The sequence below is a fragment of the Anabas testudineus genome, chromosome 13 (genome assembly GCF_900324465.2).
Source record: "Anabas testudineus chromosome 13, fAnaTes1.2, whole genome shotgun sequence".
Taxonomy (NCBI): Eukaryota; Metazoa; Chordata; class Actinopteri; order Anabantiformes; family Anabantidae; genus Anabas; species Anabas testudineus.
This window is the reverse complement of record NC_046622.1, coordinates 5495246-5519378: the sequence shown is the minus strand read 5'-3', so window position 1 is coordinate 5519378 and position 24133 is coordinate 5495246. Positions and strand designations below refer to the sequence as shown.

The 24133-nt window shown below is 39.6% G+C and overlaps 3 protein-coding genes across 4 annotated transcripts; 1 reads left to right on the top strand and 2 right to left on the bottom strand.

The window, feature by feature from the left end:
* Positions 1-2926: 2926 nt before the first annotated feature.
* On the bottom strand, positions 2927-7441 carry LOC113169680 (transcription regulator protein BACH1). 2 transcript variants are annotated; one of them, XM_026371276.1, is made up of 5 exons: positions 7329-7441; positions 6108-6365; positions 4503-5669; positions 4207-4413; positions 2927-3850 (listed from the first exon to the last, which is right to left on the bottom strand). In XM_026371276.1, exons 2-5 carry the CDS (start codon positions 6345-6347, stop codon positions 3485-3487), a joined length of 1980 nt encoding a protein of 659 aa, XP_026227061.1. In that variant the 5' UTR covers positions 6348-6365; positions 7329-7441; the 3' UTR covers positions 2927-3484. The 2 variants fall into 2 exon arrangements, with proteins under 2 accessions (XP_026227061.1, XP_026227070.1); XM_026371285.1 differs by lacking the exon at positions 7329-7441 and having other exon boundaries at positions 6108-7093.
* A 143-nt stretch (positions 7442-7584) lies between these two features.
* Positions 7585-12476, bottom strand: usp16 (ubiquitin specific peptidase 16). The gene is made up of 18 exons (XM_026371298.1): positions 12265-12476; positions 12072-12169; positions 11776-11972; positions 11582-11685; positions 11379-11491; positions 11050-11282; positions 10861-10956; positions 10635-10765; positions 10460-10547; positions 10206-10287; positions 9977-10068; positions 9841-9894; positions 9582-9749; positions 8821-9472; positions 8530-8624; positions 8273-8359; positions 8042-8186; positions 7585-7959 (listed from the first exon to the last, which is right to left on the bottom strand). Exons 2-18 carry the CDS (start codon positions 12130-12132, stop codon positions 7838-7840), a joined length of 2520 nt encoding a protein of 839 aa, XP_026227083.1. The 5' UTR covers positions 12133-12169; positions 12265-12476; the 3' UTR covers positions 7585-7837.
* Positions 12477-12558: 82 nt separating this feature from the next.
* Positions 12559-15249, top strand: rwdd2b (RWD domain containing 2B). The gene is made up of 4 exons (XM_026365723.1): positions 12559-12966; positions 13071-13138; positions 14323-14691; positions 14788-15249. Exons 1-4 carry the CDS (start codon positions 12760-12762, stop codon positions 15038-15040), a joined length of 897 nt encoding a protein of 298 aa, XP_026221508.1. The 5' UTR covers positions 12559-12759; the 3' UTR covers positions 15041-15249.
* Positions 15250-24133: the final 8884 nt, after the last annotated feature.

Below are 24133 nucleotides of genomic sequence, written 5' to 3'. Positions count from 1 at the left end.
GATAATACAGACAATGCTGCTATCCAGTCAACACCGGCACACATGCATAACCGACAGAGTATGACTTTGTTCCAAGTGTGATGCTTTGCTTTAAACTTTGGGGATGTTTTTCTGCACCGTTAAGCTGAAAAATGAATGAGTGCTGAATCAAACTCTCACAACAGCCAAGTTCATTAAAAAACAATGTACTTGTAATAATTGCAGGCATCATTTTTGCCTTTCCACTTGGCTCTTGACACTGATTAGTTCTGACAGTTTCCCTGTGACTGTCTAATACCCTGATACAGTTTGACTTCTTTGATGGCTCTTGTCCTGAAAGGCACTTTTCCTTGTGCTGCTAGTGTTACAAATGCAACACAGCGAGGACTGCTGAGACAAGAAAGTGCGATTGTTATCTGTTTGTTATCTGACGGTGGCAGAGCAGGTTGATTGCTTGTTGGGGTCAGCAGATCCCCTGTTTCCTCTCATTTTTGGGGGGAGATTACAGTGTCATTTATGTAATCCTGTCAATGGGATACACCTGCTTCTCTGCACTACCCTGAAGATGAAGTTCATAATAACGGTAGTGTGTAATTGGTTATATTTTGTGTTTACACCTTCTAGATGACTTTCAGTGAGGTCCAGGCCTTAGGTCTACATTAAAGGGTGCATGGCAGAGGTCACTACAAAAATGCTGCTATGAACATTAACTGGGACATTAAAATGTAATCTAGTGTTTATTGATGTGAAGACCAATATAGTAATGTCAACAATTATGATGTATATTGTTCTGATGCTCTAACAGCTTTTTTTTAAAGACATTTGTCTAAAAATGAAAGCAAATATGGAAAAGTTGTTGAACATTTAAATCAGTGGCGCTTGAAAGGATCATTGTTGGTCTGTAGGAAAACTCAAGTCAATTCTACACAGGTCACAAAAAACATTGTTTGTCATTAGCGTATATATTTTCTCTGGTTTAGTAAACTAACTTCCAGATGTTTTCTTTTCTAATCCTTGTTTTCTCCCTTGCCTCCTGTTCCCTAATCCCTGCTACCTAAATATTGTTAATCAGAGGATAATGAATGGAATCATTGTGAAAAGTTAGGTGTAGGGGCATACATAAACCACCTAGTAAAAAGAAAAACATGTCTTACAAATATTTTTAAAAGACTGGTTATTATATTTCATAAAAAAATATTCAATAGAGGCAAACAAAATAAGAGAAGAGGGAGCTGGATAGAAATCATGCACAAAGTGTGAGATCTTCATCCAGACTTTTTTTGGGGGAAAAGGAATATAGGCTCTGACACAGAAGATATATCAAGACAGATACAGAGTTCAAGGGGGCTTTGCATTAATCTCACGTTGTAATGACAGTTTAAGGTTTTGGTATTCTGATGAATTCCAGGATTGGACTTAAACTGCTTTCATTTTGTTCGCTGGTCTTTAATCTTCTAACCCTGGGTTCTTAATCAGAACTCAGAGCAGGTTTTTAATCTCGCATGAATGAGGCCGCGGATTACAGGCCTCTGACCTTGCCATGCCGCACAGCTGCTTCCTCCTCAAATCAAGTCTCTCATCCTGTGTAGCTTGCAAAAGAGGATAATCTTACTTTTGTGCTACAATGCTCCAGAATCTAAACTGTGCATAAAAGACACAAATACCGAGAAAGAATACTAATTTTTGAAAGAAGAATGCAAAAATGAGGTCCAAATCACAATGCTTTGGAGTGTTTAGATACGTGAAGGTGATTTCAGCTTTGACACGTATCATATTTTAGAATTTTCTACAAATGTGTTTCATGGCAGCACACAGATGATATCTGATGTCTGTGGCATGATCATCATCTAATCCTTTTGACTTTTAGATGCAACAACACTTGTGTGTAAATCAACTTCTCAGAGGTGTGAATGTTATTAGTCACTTCAGGGTTGCCGGTGTAATTACCACTTTAACCTTGAGGACTCTGGTCTGAAACTAAACACAAGATTGCTTTTTCTCTCATTGTTTTCAAGTGTTACAGTTAAAAGAGAAAAAAAGGAAAGCACTGTCCAGACCTAGAGAGGTAGGAATTTTATATGTCTAAAGAAACAGTAAACAACCAAATACCAGTCAATAAGTCATCTTTGAATAAACTGGGTCCATAGGATGAAGTGATAGTTCTATTCGTTAAACATCTTCACTTAAGTAGCACTTCACAAGAAGACGCAGCTAAAATAATAATTATTATTATAATAATGATAATAATAATATTAGGGTAGCGAAGAAGATACTTAATAATATTAAAGTAAGCATCATGCAGAAAGTTTTGTTTTCATTAATTTGCTGTAATTTAAGACTATAGTAATTCAAATATAGTCAACAAAGTTCTTTTTAAATTCTTTATTTTGTTGTTGTTGTTTTTGATTATGCCAGCTCCACAAATGTTGAAGAACAGTCTGACATCAGTGATACTTTAAGTGCAGGGGAACAGTTCATACAATTGCAGTATTTTGTCAGTTAATTAAGAATCAGCAGAGCTGGTAAATAAAGTTTTACTTCCATCTACTGGCCAAATTGTGGTACTAAACACCAACGGAGTGGAAAAGATTCCCTCTTACTGTGAGCTGAAATAAAACACTGAATGGTAACAAAATGTTAATTAAAATCTGGCATCTATGGGAGTATTGCAAAAAAAAAAAAAAAAAAAATACTGTTACAACAACATGCATAAAGACATAAGTGTGAGAGAATTCCATCAACATGGATTCTGGGTTAATGTGCAACAGTGCTTGAGACAAGACTATACAAAGGCTGCAATCATCTTTCTGTATTCACACTATACAATTGCATAAGGCACGTTATCAGGTAAGATAATTTCTTATCTTCCCTTTAACACTTTCATGGAACAATCTGCATTCTTCAGATATCAGGGGGAAGCTGACAGGTGTTCAAACTATGCACAGGCATTGAAATAATGCTCTTAAGCTGTAACAATTTCTTAAAATCTTCTGCAGAAATGTTAGTTCATTCAATAAAAACATAAAATCACTGGAATAATACATTATGTGTATTATGTATTATTGTAACAAACAGGCTGCTTAACATAAAATGAAAGAAATGTCAATAGTAACTGTGTATCTGTGTGGGTGTAAGGAGGGGTGAATGTGCAAAGATACATTTTTAGCCATCAAAACACAGTCAGGTTATGAGTTTCCCTGAGAAAAACAAACTCAATTTTGTCAATCATCCTATTAAAGTTGGAAAAATTTGGTGATTACCTGAAAATTGCCTGCATCTTCAAAAAGCTGGAATCTGTGGTTACTACAGTAAAATACATGTTAAAAAAGAGACAGCAAAGAAAAACAGACATTTCTTCCTGTCAGCTTAAGGTACCTCTATGAGACAGGACATTGTTTAGTGATATACACAATAAAGCATGTCTATCCCAAAAGTGGATTACAGTATCAAAGTCCACCCACCACCTCATGGACCTGCTGGATATGAAGTGACAAATGGAGTCCAATTATAAACTGTTGTTCATGTCTAGACATGCGCTGAACAGAGATGCAGGAACTGGGCAGCTCTGTGGAGAACCGGCCTCCTCAGTCTGTGTGCTGACCTCTGGTGCACAAAGCTGAACTGCATCTGCAGGTGGCCCACAACTTACCATTTCAATAGTGATCTGGGATTCTGCATCTTTCCCCTCTGCGCTAGCTGATGAGAGGGGGAGGTCTGGTGAGGAGAGCTTAGCAAGAAGCTGCAAGTGGTCCTGTTCAGAGGCAGACTCAATGCTGACACTCTTACATAACCCACACAGATTCTGCCGTGTCTCCTCCAGGTTTTGCTCCAGTTCACTTCGTTCCTGCAGCAGTCGCTCTTTCTCGCTTTTCTGCAGAGAGGATGACAGTAAAATGTTAGAGGACTCTCATTCACTTCTGATAAATTAATTTTGTGTTGTGCTCCTCACCCAGAGTTTTTATTAATACTTATTATTTTTAGATTTCTCTTTTTTTTTTGCACCTTATATTGCTATAATGCACCGTAACTGTGTTTTTTGTGTGAATTTTGCCACTGTGGGATCAATAAAGTTTAATCTTTAGGTAACTATGTTTGAGTTACTATTGTTGTTGTTCAAATGACAAAAACTGAAAGGCAAACTAACAACTGTTAAAGATAAAGTTCTTACAGTTCAAAGATTTAATCTATGCCATGTAGAGAATATTTGATATGTTAAAGGAAACTTACTAATTTTTTTATTTCGCTTTCAAGCAGTTGTATACTGTCTAGTTTCCTCTTTCGGCAGCGCTGTGCAGCCACTCGATTTTTGCTTCGTCGACGGACATCATGGACAAACTCCTGCTGATCTTGTGTCAGTTGATGGTGTCTCAGAAGCTGCTGGAAGGCACTCCGGCTCAGTGCCGTGATTTGTTCCACTGGAAATGGAAGCTGAATCTGTAACGTACAGGGTTTAGGGGTAAGATTTATTTAACAAAGTATATTCAACTATCAATAACCAAACATCAGCTGTGCATCACACTGACTTCTGCGGCTCTTCTGCTGTTGGCCTCTGTATCTCCATCTGTGTCCAAGTCTGAGTCGTCCCCAGAGTTGAGTGAGGAAGACATATAGGGGCTCTTTTCTGACTGGGACAGGTTGTCAGCACGTGGAGCTGGGTCGTCACCTGTTCCATAATCCCTAAGAAAGGGACAGTCTCCTGCATTGGAGCTCAGGTCCAGCTGTTTAAGCCAATGAAAGTCTGATGCTTTTGCCAGATTGTTTTGGTTCATGTGATCCTGGGAGGGTGGTTGAGTTTGAGATGTGCATAGGTCAGACCAGAATCCCTTGGCCAAATGTTCAGCCACTTCCCTCTCCACTGTACTCCTCTCCTCGGTTCCATCTACATGACTTAGAGGAGTCAGTGTAGCATCTGAGAGATCACCTGCCCCTCGCTGTTCAAAGCCAACCTCACTCTGCTCTAATAACTCACTGGGATCCTCCACCGCTGATGTGTTGAGTGGGCATGAAGTGGGGTTACAGTTGGTTTCAGCACCAAGCGTCTCAACAATCTGTTTAGCATCTCTGCCTGCTGGTTCAATAACTTCTGGTGCATCCACATCCACTGGGGTTGACAACTCACAGGGTAAGCCACAGTCAGCCAAGCTCAACTCGCTCTGATTACACACATCTCCTATCTCTAAAACGTCTCTTTCGCAGAACTGTGGGGGATGATCTGTTTTGTCAGAGCCTGGGCATGGCAAAGACAACATGGGGCATACACCATTTGCTGTTAACTCCAGAGCTAAGGGGGTAATTTGTGGCCCACAGTTCTCTAAACAGAAGTGCTCTTCCCCACTGTTTGTCTGATCCTGCACACTCTGAGGACACTGTGAAGGGAGGTCTGTTTGTTCATCACCTGCTGAAGGCACTGAGCTGTGTGACTCACATGATTCTGGTTGGCTGCTATCTATGCTGGAGCCAAAGCTGGCGCTGGAATCCCAGCTTCGACAACAGACTCTACGCCTGACCTCCTGTGAGGTTCTTTTGCCTCCATGAAACTTTGGGATGAGGAAATCAAAGCATGCCGACTCCAAGTTGTGAAATCCCAAGAACTCAGCACTGCTGTGAATGGCGTGAATGTTTTCTTTGGTGAAGAGCAGTTTTGATGTGTAGGCAAATTGAAGCAAAGGTTCAAACCCCGCCACAGTCACCTGTGGAGGGGAAGACATACAGCAAAGTATTGAGCCGCAATAAACATTTACGCAAGTATTAAATACTACAATTAACCTTGAACAGCTCAAAAAGTTAAAGTGACTATCCACACTAACATTGCTGTTATATACAGAACCTATTGTTGTAATTACAAGTTGTAATTTACAGTATCTTATTCTCTGTAAAGATATACTGTACTGTTGTCACAAACACTGATGTATGCACAAACAATATCTACAGACAGCAAACCTACATAAAGCAGTGTTTACATTTTAAAAGGGTGAATTAGAAGACAACCTGAGTAGTTCATATATTATTAACAATTTAGTCTTGGCTGCTCTTTCAGCACATAATGGTGAAAATAAAACCAACAACACATTCATGCAAAGTTAAACCATTTCCCCTCATATCTTTCAGCAGAACAACAGGACACTGACCTCTTCAGGCAAAGTGATGATAGGATTCTGTTTGGTGACATTAGTGACCTTACTATGAAAGTATTCACTGCAGGACGCCAAGACGGAGCAGTGAGCCCTAAAACTTGTGTTTTCCACCACCACCGTCACGTCACACAGGACATCCCGCTGCCTCTGCTCGTTCAGACACTGGAGAACGTAGGCGCTGTGCACTGCAGACTGAAAAGTGAACACTGACGTGCGAGGACCTTGGAGTGACATAGTTGTTACATGCTCAGTCTGTGTGGGGGAGCAGAGGGGAGTCAAAAAAGTATCATGCACAGAACACACTACAGGCAATATCCTGAAATGCTACAGACAAATGATCAATCAATAATATATGTATTGTTAGTTGCAGCCCTAATAGGGATGCAGTGATGCAAAATCATATCCTGCACTTCACCTCTTTATAGTGTGTGTAATCCCTTAATGAATAATGGCATTTAATATGGTTCAAAACAAAAGGAGTATTATCATAATGTAAAAGCATAACTTTATTTCTCCTTCTCCTGCTTAAGTGAAGTCAGAGGACGGGCAAATAAACTGGGAAGTGTCCTTATGCAACATAACCTACATGCACCTAAACCCACATGTAATTGAATCAAGTGCATTTAAATGAATATATTATTATGTAGTAATAGATTGCTATTATCTAGGTGTTAGCATTAGTGAATAGTCTTTAACTTGGGGACATCCTCCTCCAGTGCTTCTGACTTATTATGCTATTAAATGTGATTGTGTAACTGTGAGTTCCTCTATTTAGTAACTAATATTGAATGGGACTGGTTTTGGGTTATAGATTAAACCAGCAAGGCAGATGTCTGTCAAATGTTAACAGTGAGACGATCACTGAGTTAACTCGGATTCAGTTTTAAGTCCAACTTGGGAAACAAGTTGAAAATGCTGACTCATGTTTAGCCAAGTTAGCCAACACTGGCCTGATAGAGAAGCGTAACAAAAAAAAAAAAGAAAAAAAAAAAGGTTATTATACAAACACGTTACACAACTAATAACTGACTTTTTAATTATGATATTAATGTAAATGTGGGTTATGTTACATAAATTAAAAAGCTTAACGCTAGGCCACCCCGTTAGCTCCAAGCGTGAAGAGCCATTACGTCCTTCAGTATCTAAACCATAAACACTTCTGGGAGCGTAGTTAACTTTATAAATTAGAGTTTAAAAAGGCAAATGTTCACTGACCTGCCATGTCAGCCAGATAACACTGCTATTAGTAAGTTCAGAGTAACGTTAGCTGCGGTCGTGTCCATCCGGAGACAGACTTTCCTCTCGTCACATGACAAGGACCCGGAAGAGCTGCTGGTCCTTACTGCGCATGCTCAGTGTGAGAACACGACAGTACACGTGTCTTACTTTGAAGCCTTTCATTACATGACCATGATAAAAAATACATATAAATATTGTAGGAATTATTTGTTCCCCTCAACCCCCCCCCCCTCCATGTTCTCATATTGTATCCACATTTATTTTCATTTCACACCTGCACGCAGCTGTACTGTTCAAAACCTGAAAAACGGTGTGACACCAGTCTGATGATCATGTCATGACTATCACGTCCCTTCAATATAATTTATTTCATTGCAAAACGGGGAGAGGTTGGTTAACAGTTTGAGGTCCCATATATTGTGGACATGGCGGCGCAGCAGCAGGTTGGTTTGTTTGGGTTTCCTGAGTGGCGAGGCACTGTTCGATTAGATGATCCTTTCATAGAAGAGGAGGTAGGCTTGGCAACTCTGGACCTTGCTCTCACTCACAGGCTGAACGCTTGTGTCACTGATATGAAACCAGGATCCTCTGGGTGGCTCTGGATCTCCTAAGGGGAAGTGATGAGTTAGAAGTGAAGTGTAAAATACGAGGACTGAGTTATTCTGCCATTGATTGTCACACGTGAGTACCTTCTGCTGTAACTCCATTGGATGAGGTTTGGTGATGAGGTCGTACTTTCACATAGGCTGTGTAATGACCGGACCTCATCGTCCCACTGTGCTCTACAATACCGTACAAACTGTACAAAATCTGAGAATCGCTCTCGGTGACGTCCTGTTTGGAAACAAGTTTCTGTTAGTGCTCACACTACTACTGTAAAGGTAGTGACATGTAAATAAAGCTGTTCGTTCGATAGTTACCTTGCATTTAATTGCACAAAAAGGAGCTAGATCCAGGATCAGGGGGAACTGGACATGTCTGTTCACCTTGGATATACCGTATCCATTCTAGAGGAAAACAACAATTAGTCAGTTTTACTGAAAATGTCTCAGTGTCTTACAAAAGACAAAAGTGTCTTTTAAACATGTCATGCTGTGTAAACAGTTGGTTCACAGGTGTGTGAATAAAACAAGTTGGCTGATAGTCAACTGGTCCAGACATTTTCTCACGGTCTTACTTGTTGAAATCTCTTTAAATGAAGGGTGAGCACTGGTGGGGGAGACGAGATGAGCATCTGCTTCAAGGCATCAGTATAGATATTCTTCTGGGATCCTAAACAGAGCAAAATCAAATACTGTAAACTTTATTGATCTACAAATGATAAAGGGAGTTCAGCAAAGAAGAAACACAAGCACACTTGAGGTTACCTTGTTGTAATTACTGGCTTTTTGAGATCGCACCGCACCAAAAGAAACTAAAGGAAAATACCAACAGGTCAAATGTGATCAGGGAGAGAAAGTCCACATACCACCGGCTTTGTCTTTGTTTTGCTGCCGTTTAGTGCAGGTGACACACAACAGGCTGTTGTTCTCCGTGAGGATTTCCACCTCTGTGAACTGAAACAGGCACGACTGCACCGAACACTCCTGTTTCTCAGGGGGCGCTCTCGTAGCCAGCGTGCGGAAGGCCAGTTCTGGGTCCTGATTCACTACAGTGTACTCTTTAGCCTCTGGTGGGTCATCCTGAGCCTTCGTGTCTTGGTCCACAGCATTACTGTCTGTGTCTTCTATGAAGGCATCATCCAGAGTAACTTTCTCCATCTCACTCACCAGCTGAGTGTCCTCCTCTCCCTCCTGTTCCATGTCAGATATGTCGTCATTGTCTAACACGCTGTCCTTTGAGTGCTGCTCCTCTGATAAGACGTTAAAGCGGTTCCTGACCGAAGATGCAGCTGATGAGTTGCAGTCGATCACCTCCTCCTCCTCTTCTTCTTTTTCCTTCTCCAGCTCAACTGCATCATGACCCTGTGGGGCGTCTTGATGTGTCTCGCTGTCAGCATTGTCACCATCATTTGATTCTCCATCTGCAGGAGGATCCATCTTTTCACCGTCTGCACCACTTGGAGATGTGAGACTTTCCAAAGTGACTCTGCCCTGAAACTTCTGCTGCCTCTTTTGATTCTGCACACAAAAGCAAGGAAACAATTTAACACTTAAACATCATCAACAACAACAACAACAACAACAACAACAACAAAAACAACCCTCTTTATATATGTCAAATCAATACCTTTGCTTGCTTCTTTGCCTGCTTCTTTGCTTTCTTCTGTTGGTACTTGCTACCAGCCCCAGTGGGAATGTCATCATTTCCATTGGTCAAAACAGGGCTGTTTCTGTCGTCTTGGCTCGACTCACTCGTCTTTTGAACTCCTTTTTTCAGATTCTTCTTTCTATATGCCTGTCAAGATGCAGGCATGAAAGGGCACATCAGTGTAACTCAAACAAAGCATGAAAAGCAGATTTTAGACAAATGCTCTCAAGGGATTTACCTCATCAGAAACAGGAAGGGAAAGATCCAAAAACATTTCTGTGACTACAGACACCTGAAAGTGGAAAAGGACAGCACATTAGCTTAACACTGACATGACACTTGTAAGTTCTTAGAAAGTTGTCTTCAGTACATACCGTCTTACACTGCTGACACATTATAGTGCTCGTCATTTCCCCACCAAAGACTTGGTCAACAAAGTTTTTCGGAAATGCATTTTTCTCATACTCTGAAAACAGAATTTCATCATTAGAGGGTCAAATTGAACTATTAGGTGTTCGAATATTTTACACTTTAATAGGATACAATAAAGAAACAACAACACCAACAACAACAAGATGCTTAGTTTATAACTTGGTTATTTACCTTTAACTAGCGTTTTCAGCTGCTCTTCATCTTTGCTTTTTTTGGATTGTTTCAAAACCTCTGTGATCCCTGAGCTTATTCTCTGTAAAGACACACAATTTTTACATGTAAATGAAATAACTTAACTCAAATATAAGAAACTCAATATTTTTGATGAATTTCATCATCATTCTGGACAGGTAGAGTGTTCATTTTGAGCATGCATATTTCACTAATGTGACATATAGATATTTATTTAAAAACTGAATGCATACTTTGACCTCCTCCGCTCGCATCCCATCGAGAAGGTAGCGCAGCAGCTCCTGGCTATCCTGCTGCTGAAATCCCTTGAACCTGGCAGCCCTACAGGTAAGAGACAAAATGATGAACAATGTACATTTGAAGCACATCTTAAGGCTGATTTCCACCTCAATGTGTAGTCACACTCACTTTTTACACACTTGAGTGAACAACTCTCGCGGTGTTACCACACTCTTCTTGGATTCCTGGATCTCATTGAGTAGTTGACACATAGCCACAGTCAGGGGTCCAGGCTGGTCTAATTGCACAACAATAGCCTCCTGCAATCATAAGTAAAACAAGTACATGTATTAAAGTCGGTATTTTGGACAGGTCTTTAGAGTAAAATCAACTTAAAAGAAGAAGGATAACACACCAGATCTAAGGAGGCAGAAGTTGACATGCTAAGACTCCTTTTCTCTTCTGCCACTTTGTTAAGAGTCTGTCTTAAGAGCTGTGTTTGAGAGAGACTCTGCAATAGACAAATAAGCAATTAATGACATTACGATCCATTACTTTAATTAATCACTGGGATCTCATAAGAAACTGGTTTATCTGGTCTTACCTGAATAACTGCATTAAAGAAACATGTGTTTCCCAGGTTGCTCAGTCCTTTTACTGAAGCACCACCTTTGTCTTCAGTTGTGCTGGACTTCTGGGATTTCCCAACACTCTCTTTCTTGTTATTTTTCCTTTGCTGGTCCTTGTTTTCTTTGTTTTCCTTTTCCTCAGTTTCTTCTGCTTTCACAGGTTCCGTGTTCTGCTCAGCTTCCAAGAAGCCATCTTCCTCTTTCACTCATAAATAACCGAAACATAACATGGTCAGTATTGTTTTAGAAACATGTCGCTCTAAAAATACATTCTGATTAAAAGCACATTCACAGTGGTACCTACTTTTCTGCGGCCGCTTTAGTGGATCTGCAGAGGTTTGCTTTTTTAAGTTGGTCAACAGTTGAGCCAAATGTCCAGTCCGGGAGTACTGGACTTCATCATCACATATGTAACACCTGCAGGTTTAAAAACTAATGAAAACGAGAACTTCTCAATTGAAACACATGCATGCATGTGGGATCAAAACACCACAGCAACATACTCACCACACACTCCAGCTGTCTAAACTGACCACCAGGCAATGTGGATCCGAACGAGGAGTCTCATAATGTTTGATGGCATGCTGGTTCTCAGAGTTTCGTCCACATCCCTCGTAGAAATAGAAGCATCATGAGCATTAACGAAATGTCATTTCATACATTGTCAAGAAATGAATAATAAATGGGCCAATAAAACTCACTCTATGGCCGCATTTCAAGCACATCCACACAAGTGCTGTTTCCGTTTCCTCGTTAGAGTCGTGGGGCAGGGTTGCACTGATATTTTCTTTATTCTCTTCATGCTGACAATCCTGACATCTTGTCCAGTCTGAATTCCCATGAAGCTTCTTTAAAAGGGTTTGGTCTGTGCCCTTCTTAATGTGCCTGCAGGACGGGCCTATGAGGATACAAAAGGTAATAAAACACAATGAATGAAACTCACCTTGGGTCCTCCACAGGTTGTCATATAGCATAAAGACGATCATACATTCTTTACCTGTCAGGTCAATGGCATCGTCCTCTCTGGAGCTCTTGTCCTTTACTCTTTTCTTTCCCATTTTCACCTAAGTATGATTAGAGATAAATGGGAGTCACCTGGAGAAACGACAGCTTTAAGTCAGATTATACTGTACATTCAGTTTCAGAAGATAAAACCAAGTAATAGCACGTCAGGCTTTCTGGTTACTTACCGTCACCTCAATGTTCAGTTTCGTTTACTTTGCACGGATGTATTCTGTAATCCGGACATCCTCCACGTGGTTAACCGATTACAGCCTTAAACTATTAAGACGTCAGGTGAGAAAAGTCGTCTCCAAAGTTTAAAATGAACAACAATCACTCTGCTGATCTGGCTTGAAAATCTCAGCTGACACATGCAGACAACAGAGGAACAAAACGACACGGTGCCGGTGCCGGTGCCACTGCGTCAGCCGTCCGGCCCCCGTTTCCTGTGTGCGTCGCCTGAAGCAGTCCGAGTTGAAACAAGCTCGATTTATAACTAGGTTATGAAGCAGGGCGAGAAATTAAACTGCATGGGCTGATAACAGCTAATATGAATATATTCTAATATTTTAGACATGATCGGACATTCTATAGCGAGTTAAACTAACGTTGACAAGTGGCGAAATACCCTAGTTTTATGTTTTACAAGGAAGTGAGCGCAGCTTTACTGGGCTTTCATCGGCATGTCTTCCTTGGAGTGGGCCGAGGCTCAGCTGGCAGAGATAGAGCTGCTGACCAGCATGTTTCCCAGCCAGGACGAGCTGGAGATCACAGATCAGCTGGCTGTGGCCGAGCTCAGAGCCTTTGTGGAGGGCTCAGCAGACAGCCCTCCTCCCTCAAGACCCCAGTTTCTCCTCAAACTGAAGCTGGACTCTGTTTGCATGGATATGGTAAACGAATAAGACTGACTAGTATTTCTAGAGTGATTTAAAATGTCTTAAATCAACACAGTTCTGTCTTTTTTTTATTTTTTTTATTGTGCTGCTTCACCCAGGTGGATGTCATTCTGTCCTGTGCCTATCCATCTGAATATCCCAGTGTTTTACCAGAGACCACAGTCCGGTGAGTCAGTTTCTGCTCATGTGTCATAACATAATGAACTTTTCACATTTGCAATACAGAACTTAAACAACCAATTTGCCGAGTTTGTATTAGATAATGACATTTCACATATTTGTTAAATTGCAAAACATCCAAATAATATGTTGGTGGAGATTTAGTCATGGCAACTAGGGAGGTCGATAAAGACTCAACTGTGTTGTGTGTGCAGGTTTATCCTCTTTAAAGTCGCGTTTGAATGGGAGCTGGTAATGAAATATGAAATTAGTTCCTGCAATTTTACAGCTTATGATAATGTAACATTTTCATAAAAGTCCCATATCAAGCAGACATTAATAACTCAAGCACACACATTTCAAGTTTGCCATTTTGCTGGAAATAGCTTTCATCCCATAAAGCCTGAAGCAATAAGCAGCAGCCTGAACTGAAAGAAGCCAAGGACAACAGTGTCACTGGTGCAGTCTAGTGTGAAAAGTAAACGCTAGTAAATTGCAAAGAAGATGAATTAAACAGACTAACAACAGAAAAAAGACATTATTTTCTACTGTAATGGCCTTGTTTGAAGTGAAGAGATCTGCATGGTTGAAAACACGCAGCATACAGACTTTATCTGAGTTAAAGTTAAAAACACAAATGTAGTTTATACATAAAACATAAGCAACATCTGCATCTATCAGCATCGTGCCACTTGTCAACATCTATTGAGGGCTAGGGAGAATGGTATGTAACGTTTTATGGTGTTTAATTTTCTGTCCATTTTTTAAATGTTATTATTTATTGTCTGCCGTAGGCTATTGTGTTGTGTATGTAACAAATTCCCTCCACTAGGAATAATAAAGTTTAATTATAGCAGCCTGGGAAGATAAGTAATGGTTTCTCCTTCTGTCCACTTTAATCAGGTGGAACAAAAAAACACAAACCACATCCATCACATTGTTTCCAATCCTGACAGTTATAGCGGAGAAGATGATGATGATGCATAATATCATAATGCAAAATTCTGCAGCAGCAAAAAATGAGAAACAATACGATATACAATACAATACAGCTTTTAGAAAATATTGTACTGAGAGTAATCGTTCATTTGAATTAGTAAGCCTGTCAGCCTCTTGAAGATCTATTATTTTTTACCATGTTGCAGTACAATCATCTGTGAGTCTTTGTAGCATGACCTCTTTGTTCCGTAGGTGTTCCAGTCTCAGCAGGGCCCAGCAGACGCAACTCCATTCAGATCTGAACGCATACCTTACAGAAACCTGCCAGGGGGAAGTGTGTGTGCTCTCTGCTGTGGACTGGGTGAAAGACAATGTGGAGCTTTACATTAATAAGAGCTTATCAGCAGCGCCGGCTCCTAAAAAGCAGTGTGCCTCTCCGCGGCCACAGGAAGTATTCAGCCGACTGTGGATCTACAGTCACCACATCTACAACAAGACAAAGAGGAAGAACATCTTGGAGTGGTCCAAGGAGTTGGGTCTGTCAGGATTTAGCATGCCTGGAAAGCCTGGTATTGTATGCGTTGAAGGTCCTGAGTCTGCCTGCGAGGAGTTCTGGTCCAGGTACCTAGACTGATATTTTTAGCAGCTGATGTCACAGCTAGGAGCTCGCTGAGGCGACAGGTTTATTATTTTTCTAAACTTTTTCCCATTTCACAGAGTGAAGGTTCTGACATGGAAGAAGATCATGATTCGACATAGAGAGGATATTCCCCTTGAGCGTCAGGGCGAGGACAGCAGAACTGTTGAAAGTATAGACTCTCTGCGCAAATTCACAGGCTTTGAAGAAGCGATGTTCGACCCCCATGGGAACAGAGGTAATCACATGGACCTTGGGCAGCTCTACCAGTTCTTAAATGAGAAAGGCTGTTGTGATGTCTTTCAGATATATTTTGGCATTGAAGGGAGGTAGTGTTCGCACCTACAGAATAGTCAGACGTGGGGGTTTGACAGGTGATTTATCATTAAAGTAATGTCTTGCGAACATAAGTCATAAATTCATTATTGTTTTATGTTTTTCTCCACACAGTCACACAATGAATGTGAGCACATGGTGACATGTGTCTGATGTACTGAAATAAATGAACCACACTTTTATGGATGTTGCTCTGCTGTGTAAGACAGAACATCCTGTATCTCTAATAAAAAAAAACAAAAAAACAAAAACAGGCTTCTCACTTTTTTAGCTAATAGGCATGTTTTTGAAAAGGAATTTAAAAGATGTTTATCTGAAAGTTTTCTCAAGGACTTTTTGCAATTTGAATATTCCTTTATGTGAGCACAGACTCATCATCTCCCTGCTTTAGGTGCTTCTTCCCTCAAACGGTAACCACTGTGTATTCCTGCTTGGGTATTAGAGGATTTTCAGGTCTGATACCACAATAATAATTGGACAACATAGACAACAATGTGCTAGATATCTGTTTATGAAATCTGTTGATTTTCTTATGAATTATAGATAACCATGGAAAGTCTTTCTCCAGTCTTCTTGGAATGATGAGGTGTTAGATAAATTGTGCATAATTATGGATTACACAGTGGCAATTTAAATGTGTGATTATTGAGCATGAATCTAATTCTAGCTCCCTAACACTAGATATGGAAATAAAACAAGATATTTATATAGATTTCTATGTAGATTTTGTTCCACTTGGGTTCAGCTTACGGTGTAATGTAATCATATATATGGACATTCACAGATGATTCTACACTCCTTATATATGTAAACTCTAATATACTGTATCTAAGTTCAGACTAAAAATTAACAGAAGAAACAAATGAAAATAAACACCCTCTGCTTTTTATTATGGCCTTTTGAATATGACTCGGGGCTAGAGTTGGTGAAGTCAGTGGTGAATGGAAACTGCAAGGATACACAACTGAAAGACAACACGAATGTTAAGTAGTTACAGACCTTCGGATGTAAAGAACAAAAAAAAAGTTAAGTAGTTACAGATCTATGGATGTATTAGCATGTGTGGCGTTTGCTGCCCAGCAGATGGCAGCATGATATAATCAAAGTTGGAAAATGGAGCAACCGTAGAGGTCTGTGATTTCAGGATGTTATCCTGTTCCTGGGTCCATCACCGCCTGCATTAACCTTTAGAATCAATAATAATGTAGCTAAAATCTATTTCAGCTTGTATTTGCATCATATATGAGTGTTCGGAGTCTACCATGCAGGTTTTACACATGTGGCCTTGTACATTTCACAAGGGCATCAATTAGTTTTTTGTTCAAAGCTCTAAAACAGCTCACAGTTCTCAGCATTGTCCTGTTGTGTTATCCTAGAAATGCTAACTCGGGAAATGGGTTGCCCACTGTGATTTGTGTTCACTGCCTCTGTTGTCCTGGTGGTCAGAGAGTGATGGAGGTGTCTGCCCTGTTACGCTCCTTCTGGTGTTTTGGGCTCTTGATTTTCCCTCAGAGAACAGACACTTGCTCGAGTCTGGGCTCCACCATTAGACTCACTCTGAAGACTCATCAGAGGAGGGTTGTGTTTGTTTATTGAGGAGAGCTCAGCTCCCAGGTGCATTCAAATCTCCAACTTCTCCCCCAGGACTTAATACCCTAAATCTGGATGAGAAACGTTTCCCAATCCCTCACTCTACATTTCTAGGTCTACTGTCCCTTCGTCATTTCTACAGTCAGGCTGATGCCTTCATCATAACTATATTGTATTAATGTAGCTTCTAAAGCTTAAACTGGCTTATTTGACCATGTTTACTTCTAACAACAACACAACACATCCACTCTAGAGCAGAATCTGGATTCACCTATTGTAATAGGATTATGAAATATCCTATTGCTGAGCCCTAGATATTTCACGGAGGTCCTTTTTTGAAAAGTTACTGATTTATACATTTCAGTCACAGAAATGTATAAATCAGTACTGTAATTAATTTGATTATAAATTAATCAAATAATTTTATACATATATGTATATGATGATGAAGATGCATTACTCGAAGTTAAATTGTTAAATAAAAGCTCCTAATTAATCAGTATTTCTGCCATTGGGATCTCGAGTCTCATCTGCATGGAGTTGGGTTTAGCTGGACATCAACTAAAAAGTCTTTTACCTTTTAAGACCCGAGCTCTGATTTGATTTTTAGCCTTACTGGAACCTGATAAGTATAATAACTAGGCATCATCTTTTCACAAACAGTTTCAGAAAATACATCATACATGCCTACAACAACAAATTATAACACATTCCAAACATTTTGCATTAAAAAGTAACAATGCCCTTTTCTTTACACACCTATTTGTGAAAGGCTGTGTAACAGTTGCGATCACCTAGAACGCACAAGAACCCAAAATTTAATGTACACGCATGTGTACGCCAGGTCCTCAGAGGTTAAATAAGATGACATGAAATGCATAGAATTCTTTTTTTTATGTTTAAATATCATCTGCCTTTCATAATTTCATAGTGGCTTTATTATAGCAATGGCCAGTGGAATATGACTTAGTAACTTTTGAAATAAATCAGTTGTAGAGTCTCTTTCAATAAAGACAGAACTGTTTTTACTCCACACCTTTAATTTTTCATTCCATGCACAGATGACTTTCAAGATGCTATATTGATTTTCTCTTTTCATTCTTTTCGATGAGTCTCTTTGGTCCTTTGCTACCATAACTATACAGCAGTGGACAGAGAAACTTTTTCCATGCTCTTCAGCCTACAGTTGCACTATAAGCAGAGTAAGTGAACTGATGAGCAGCACTTGTGATTTTCCAGCATTTGAGCCCCTCACCATAAAATAAAGATTCTGATGAATGTGCGCCTTCAGATGTAACTATGAATAGCCGAGTGGAACATGGAAACATACTTGAGTCATAGCTGACTGCTCCCTCCATCAGAGTATCTACCTTTCAGATGTAACTGTGGTTGTTTCTAGTAGTTTTAAGTTCATTGTCTACAATAAAGATCTTAGGCAACGGAGCAGTAGTATTGATCTGTACTGCGGCTACAGCTGTAGTGCAGGTCATTAACACTACCTCTGGTCAATACAGGTCAATAACACCATAACAGGTCAAGAGTGGACCACTCCTTAGCACTTTTATTATTTTCTTTGTTATTGTAACCGAGCTGAAGCTTCTGAATTCTTTGTTCGTAATTACTTTCCAGCTACCGATAGATTAACAATGCAGAGGTAAGAAAATGGCAAATCTCTCTTATTGTCTCCAGCCCGTTGGATTTGAAATAGCAATCAGGGATGATAGCAATCAACTTTTGATGAATATTGCAGTGTTTCTGTCCAAATGATGACTTCTGCAAAGTAAAATAAATTAATTTTACTGTACACAAAAATCATCTTCCTCTGTAAAGCTCTTTCATGCTCGTCATTATTTATTGTTGTTCTGTTTTAATGAAATGTGATCAGTTGGACGGAGGTTAGGGGACTGACTTGGCTGGTCAGTAATCAGCTGTTTGGATTTTTGGATCACTATCCTGCAGCAAGAAAACCTGGAGGACTAATTAATTAAAAGGCAGAGTTTCCTGCAGTATTTTAGAGTGGAGGCAATCTTGCCTAAATAATTTGAATAATTTGTAAATAGGTAATTTATGAGATGGTATTATTACATATATTCATTTTGAAGAAGCCATAATATTATCATATTATTGCATTTATTTAACCTTAAGGGAAGAAGGGAAGCACACACACTGTATGACACAGTAACTGCCATTGAAGTGTAATATTTGATTTGATTGTGTTGTTCAGGCACGTTTTGACAAGATGGATCTAGGCGGCTAACCACCTCCACTATGCAATTTCCTGGGTGTTTCACCCTGAAAGGGTTAAGCCGTCTGAGCTTTTCCACCAGCACATAAGCTAACACTCTTATTCTGTAGCTGAGCATCAGCACTATAACCTGAATCGTAATGGAATTTCTTTTCAGGACCAGGCTACAGAACCAAAACAATAGAAATGTTGCAGTCACTCTCCAACTTATACACAGTCTTGCTTAAATAATACACAGTAGCTATGCATGCTGTTTTATGGAACTGTGGTGATTATCCAGCCCACCGGGACACAATGTGAGTTTGGGCTCCATGCCAGTCTGCTTTAAGTATCTGGAAATCTCTAGGGTGGCGTACTGACTTAGGGGTATCTGCAGCTCTAAAGTGGCGATGTTAATTCCCCTCCCATTACCTGCCTCTTAGTATTTAATTGCTCTGTGATGTAATATTTTTACATTAAACAAGAGGGGATGACCTAAACGCTGATATTGTACTTCTGTAGATACAGTCTGTATGTACAATATGGGGTAGACTTCAAAGTTTCCACTGTGTGTTCTGAACCTCTTCTGTTGTTTGCCCCTTTGGCCCTACACCACATTATCTCCCCAGGAATACACTTGAAGATGCAGTGAATTGAATCTGTACTTGGTGCAGATAAATAGCTTGGCAAATTACACGAGAAATCATTGGTTATCCCTTGTTCTTCAAGCCCATTTTGGCAAGTCTTTGTGAAAATATTTTTTACATTCAACTTCATTCACACATGATTTACTGGTGTTTTTCTTTTTTTCATCATTTCAGACAATAACCTAATTCTGTAGGTCTATTGAACTGGTGATGCATATAATTGAATTAGTTTTGAATGTCATGGTGAGGTATTTCAACACAGGGATTTCATCATGTCTATAGCTGGCACTGTTTCACAGAGCCATGCAAATATAAATAGTATTGTTTTGTGTGCTGTAAACACTGAACAGAAGCTTTTGAGAGTGTGAGGAGTTTCCAAACTTGTGCTTAGAAATCTTCATAGTCTTGAAAATGACGCACACCACTGTGGCTTCATCCTACATTGTTCTGTGCCTAATGTGAACAATATTTATTGTTCTATGCAACTGTGCAGACTCCTCCTGGATAAGCATTAATCATACTGTCTTTCTTAGATGTAGCACAGTTGTACTCTAATCCCCGACAAGTTATATTGGAGCATTAGTTGTGTTGTGATGTAAAATATGTAGTGCATTAGCAGTTAATTGTGGTTATAATAAATATAAAATCCCAACCCAGCCTATCATGTGCTGAGTCTTTCACTTTCTCTTTATAAAACGCCATAAAATTCACAGAAGCACATTTAAGTTGACTCTAACGTATTAATGTATGAGCAATGAATCAATTTATATCCAGCGCTTGAAGTTCAACATTCATTTTGCTGCTAAATCTATCACACTGTCACAAGAGCTGCACAGCAGAGCGCCGTTTCACAGCATATCAGTCTGCTAATTTGCTATGTGTTGCGTTACCATTTTCAATTCAGCAAAGTAAACTCAATAATCAAAGCAATTAAAACACAATCAGTTGTGTTTCCAAGTGCTATGTGGAAACTTGGCCTGACAGCTCTTTGGGATTCTGGACCTTCTCTCCCGATGACCCCTCAAGGTGATCTCTTGTATGGCTGTCCGTCCCATGAATACTAAATATGGCTGAATTAAACATTTTCTCTCTTCTCACTACTATTTAATCAGTTGTCTTACTGCGCTGTCTGTCTGGAGTAATCCCTAAGGCTCGCCATCACACACATTCAGCATCATAAAGACGACTGATAAGCTGCTCTGGAAGTATTCAAGCCTTTGCTGTTCCACTGGTCCTTCTGCTCTTTTTGTAACGCACTCTGTAGCAGCTACAATCCTATAAATTAAGAGAGCTTCTTTGTTGCATGCTTGTTGTCTGCTGTGACGGCCCTCGGCCAGTTCTCAGAGATGATTTGTCTCCGCTTTCATACAAATATATAGAAGTGCTTGTGTAAATGGAGATAAGCAGAGATTATTTCCCTTATGTAAAACACTTAGTGATGACTAACAGTCACAGTCTTTATCATACCGTATTGTTCTGTGAGCTGTTTTGATGCATTTGGTGACACTAGTACTAACATGGTCTCATATCAAGCATGTTGTCATAGTACTCATACCTAACTATGGTTTGTAATACAACATGAAATTCAAGAGAATAGTTAGGGAAACTCAGCTGTGCAGCTACATTCAAACACTAACTAATCAAGGGGCATTGTTTCAATCAACAATAGTCCCTGCTTCAAACTAGTATTGTGCAGAAATATAATAATATTTTTGATTTTAACTTCAGATATTGCATTATCATGACAGTCATTAAGATTGGGACTGGACTTCCTCATCATACTACAGCCCTCGTGCAACATAGTTAAAGATTCCAACTTAAAAACTGAATATTTAATGTAAAATAAATGAGGCACTCAAACACGTTGAAGCAATCAACACAGGGTGAGAATCACTTGAACACGAACTGTCTGAAATACAACATATGTGTTTAAACTGAATGTGATTATTGATGCAGTAGCTTTAGTACAGTGCAAACGACAGATAGAAGAGCACTGAGCCAAAGCATATGTTGTGTCACTGTTGCTATTTTAAGCCAGGCACACATTTAAGCCTGATGTCGTCCTATGCTATTACTACAGGGAAAAAAAGAAATCATCCAGAGAAGGGAGTGAGGACCTTGATGATAATGAGGCTGATGCTTCCACCTGATGTCCACCCACATGCAGACAGCTGGCATCTTGCAGGCACAGCAGTTTGTCAGAGCCTTTTCAATACAGTGTTTACATATTAAAATTCTGTTTGCGTTGGAGAGTGTCTGGTATTTAAGATGGAAAGTCTTATAACAGAATACACAGGGAAAATGTTAAAATGGTCATTATGTTCTTCAAATATGTAGTAGCTGTTTAATTCTTTTAATTATATTCACTGTTGTCCTGTCCTTAAAACAACGTCCTAACGGTGGACATGATGCACTTGTTGGATTTCAATGCACAGAATCCACTTTGACATTTAAAGTTCTGTCTTATAGAAGTGCACCGAGAATGTTTTAGGCTTTTATTTAGCAGTAGCCTGTTTTTGAGCGAGACAATAAGGTAGTGGCGCATCATATTTCCCAAAATTGGTGGCTTGTCATCCACTTATTAACTGGCTAATTATCCATTTAGCCACTAACACAACTCTTCCACATTCATCATATTTCCTTTGTGACCATTAATCATTTCTGGTGTTTTTCAGTAGATGTCAACATTAACAGGAAATGTCAGTTCCTGCCAGGATAAATGGAAGCTAGCATTTTAAAAAGCTTGAAACAGAACTTTAACAGACTGAAAATGTGTGAAAATCTCTAAGGAGAAACGCTTTATTAAAGTACAGCACTGTCTCTTCACCCTAAAGAAAATGTTCTCTTATCAAACTACAGCTAAGATTTTCTATAGTTGTCATTTTACTGGAGGAACATCAGTCTCCTACTCACTAATATTCCAACTTTAATTAAGTCTCTGGTGAGTTCCTTGGAAGAATCTCAAGTGCTCAAATCCAAACAGATGGCACGCTATTTATTGCATACCTTATGCCACAGGTACTAGCTTTCTTTCCCCAAAAGACTACCTAAGACAAGGCTTGCCTTTATGTTCTCTCCTGGGTCTGAGCAATTCATAATTCAGCCAAACAATACAGAAATGTTTGTTTTAATTAGATCTAAAAATACAATATAGAATAAATCAAATGGCACGCAGACAATCCCAGGCCAGGCTATTTAAAGAGGAACAGAGAGTGAGAGTCAGTGTGGATGAATGAGTTTAAAATACACTGGGTAGCCCTGTTTCAGTCATCAATCCACTGTGGCCTGATTTGAACATCGGAGCCGCTGCCTCACAAAGTGGAAGCCCTCATGCAGCAAACAAGGGAATTGTATCTGACTGTACACATTCATCTAGACTAATGGCATGGTGATGCATCCAGAGGGATACACAAGCTCATGTTCTTTGTTCCAGATCATTTGACTCCTTCTAACTTCCACTCGACCCTGTCACAAGTGGAAGTGTGAGTGATCTGTTTAATCTCATCAAATATGATTAGGCAAAACACATTTCAAGATAATATCCTACAGCCTTCTGATTCAGCAGTGATACAGATGAGGCGCGAATGTTGCAGATATAAGTCAAAAGGGGGGCTCGAGAAGGATCAGCTGTGCTCCGTCTGTATTTGCTTTACATGAGACAGGATTTGCTATTAGGACACATATAAAAGTAAGGAAATGTTTAGCTAATCTAACTGTGGGTACTTTGACAAATTTGCAGTGTTCCAATAGTGCACCTGCGATGCTCGTTGCCATCATCATGAGACTTTTTCCAAGGTAGCAGGAGTGTTGTAAACACGCCGTTATTATTCTGCCTGATTCTCTGTTAAAATGAGCTGTCAATCAAAGACAAATCCATTTACACAAACAATGCAACCTTGGGCTTCTAAGGGCAGTGATAACAGACTTCCAACATAAAGTCCAAAAAAAAATGAAAAGGAGGATATTGAAAAATTGTGAATTTCATCTTCCACTGTCTGCTCTTTGCACCTCATCATTGGGAGCAGAACAATGATTACAAGTAAACTCATCCAAAATATTTGTCATGCTTGGCAGGCGATATGAAAGATGAGCAGAGATGAATAGATTTTTTTTTTTTGTTCACTTGGGAATATTGTGATTATTCTTATCAGTAAATACAGTATTGACACGAGGTTTCTCAATCATTGGGTTACTTCCTACTGTCACTAATACCTGTTAAATCTGTAATTAAAAACATGATCAAGAGGACCAACATTTCTTCATCGCTTCTCTTAAGCATACTGCATTTGCTTTGCAATCCTGCTCCATCTTTGAAATCCTTTGATCCTTTTACTCCCTCAGAAAATCGCCCAGTGAACTACACAAGTCAATTTACATGCTTGGATAGTGAAAACAAGTGGAATTACTGTTATTTCTGCATAAAACATTGTGCCGTTAATCCAAACGTAAGACCACTGTTTATGTCAGGGTTTGAGGGCTTCGTGCTCAGTCTTTGTATGGCTCCTCCAGTTGTCACTAATCTACAGCATAACAGTGGGATGAAAAGGCAGATTGTGTCGATAACACTGGTGCAAGTTACTGAAGGGGAGAAAAAAAAAAAAAACTACTACACTCTACACACTCGTGAAG

Excerpts from the sequence above, each read along its gene's own strand:
- LOC113169680 (XM_026371276.1), bottom strand. The coding sequence starts at position 6,347 with ATGTCACTCCAAGGTCCTCGCACGTCAGTGTTCACTTTTCAGTCTGCA. Across the intron at positions 5,670-6,107 it reads TCATCACTTTGCCTGAAGAG|GTGACTGTGGCGGGGTTTGA; the intron begins GTCAGTGTCCTG and ends TCCCCTCCACAG. Across the intron at positions 3,851-4,206 it reads AAAGCGAAATAAAAAAATTA|AAAAGCGAGAAAGAGCGACT; the intron begins GTAAGTTTCCTT and ends TCCTCTCTGCAG.
- usp16 (XM_026371298.1), bottom strand. The coding sequence starts at position 12,132 with ATGGGAAAGAAAAGAGTAAAGGACAAGAGCTCCAGAGAGGACGATGCC. Across the intron at positions 11,973-12,071 it reads CGATGCCATTGACCTGACAG|GCCCGTCCTGCAGGCACATT; the intron begins GTAAAGAATGTA and ends GTATCCTCATAG. Across the intron at positions 9,750-9,840 it reads CCCTTCCTGTTTCTGATGAG|GCATATAGAAAGAAGAATCT; the intron begins GTAAATCCCTTG and ends GCATCTTGACAG.
- rwdd2b (XM_026365723.1), top strand. The coding sequence starts at position 12,760 with ATGTCTTCCTTGGAGTGGGCCGAGGCTCAGCTGGCAGAGATAGAGCTG. Across the intron at positions 13,139-14,322 it reads TTACCAGAGACCACAGTCCG|GTGTTCCAGTCTCAGCAGGG; the intron begins GTGAGTCAGTTT and ends TTTGTTCCGTAG. Across the intron at positions 14,692-14,787 it reads TGCGAGGAGTTCTGGTCCAG|AGTGAAGGTTCTGACATGGA; the intron begins GTACCTAGACTG and ends CCCATTTCACAG.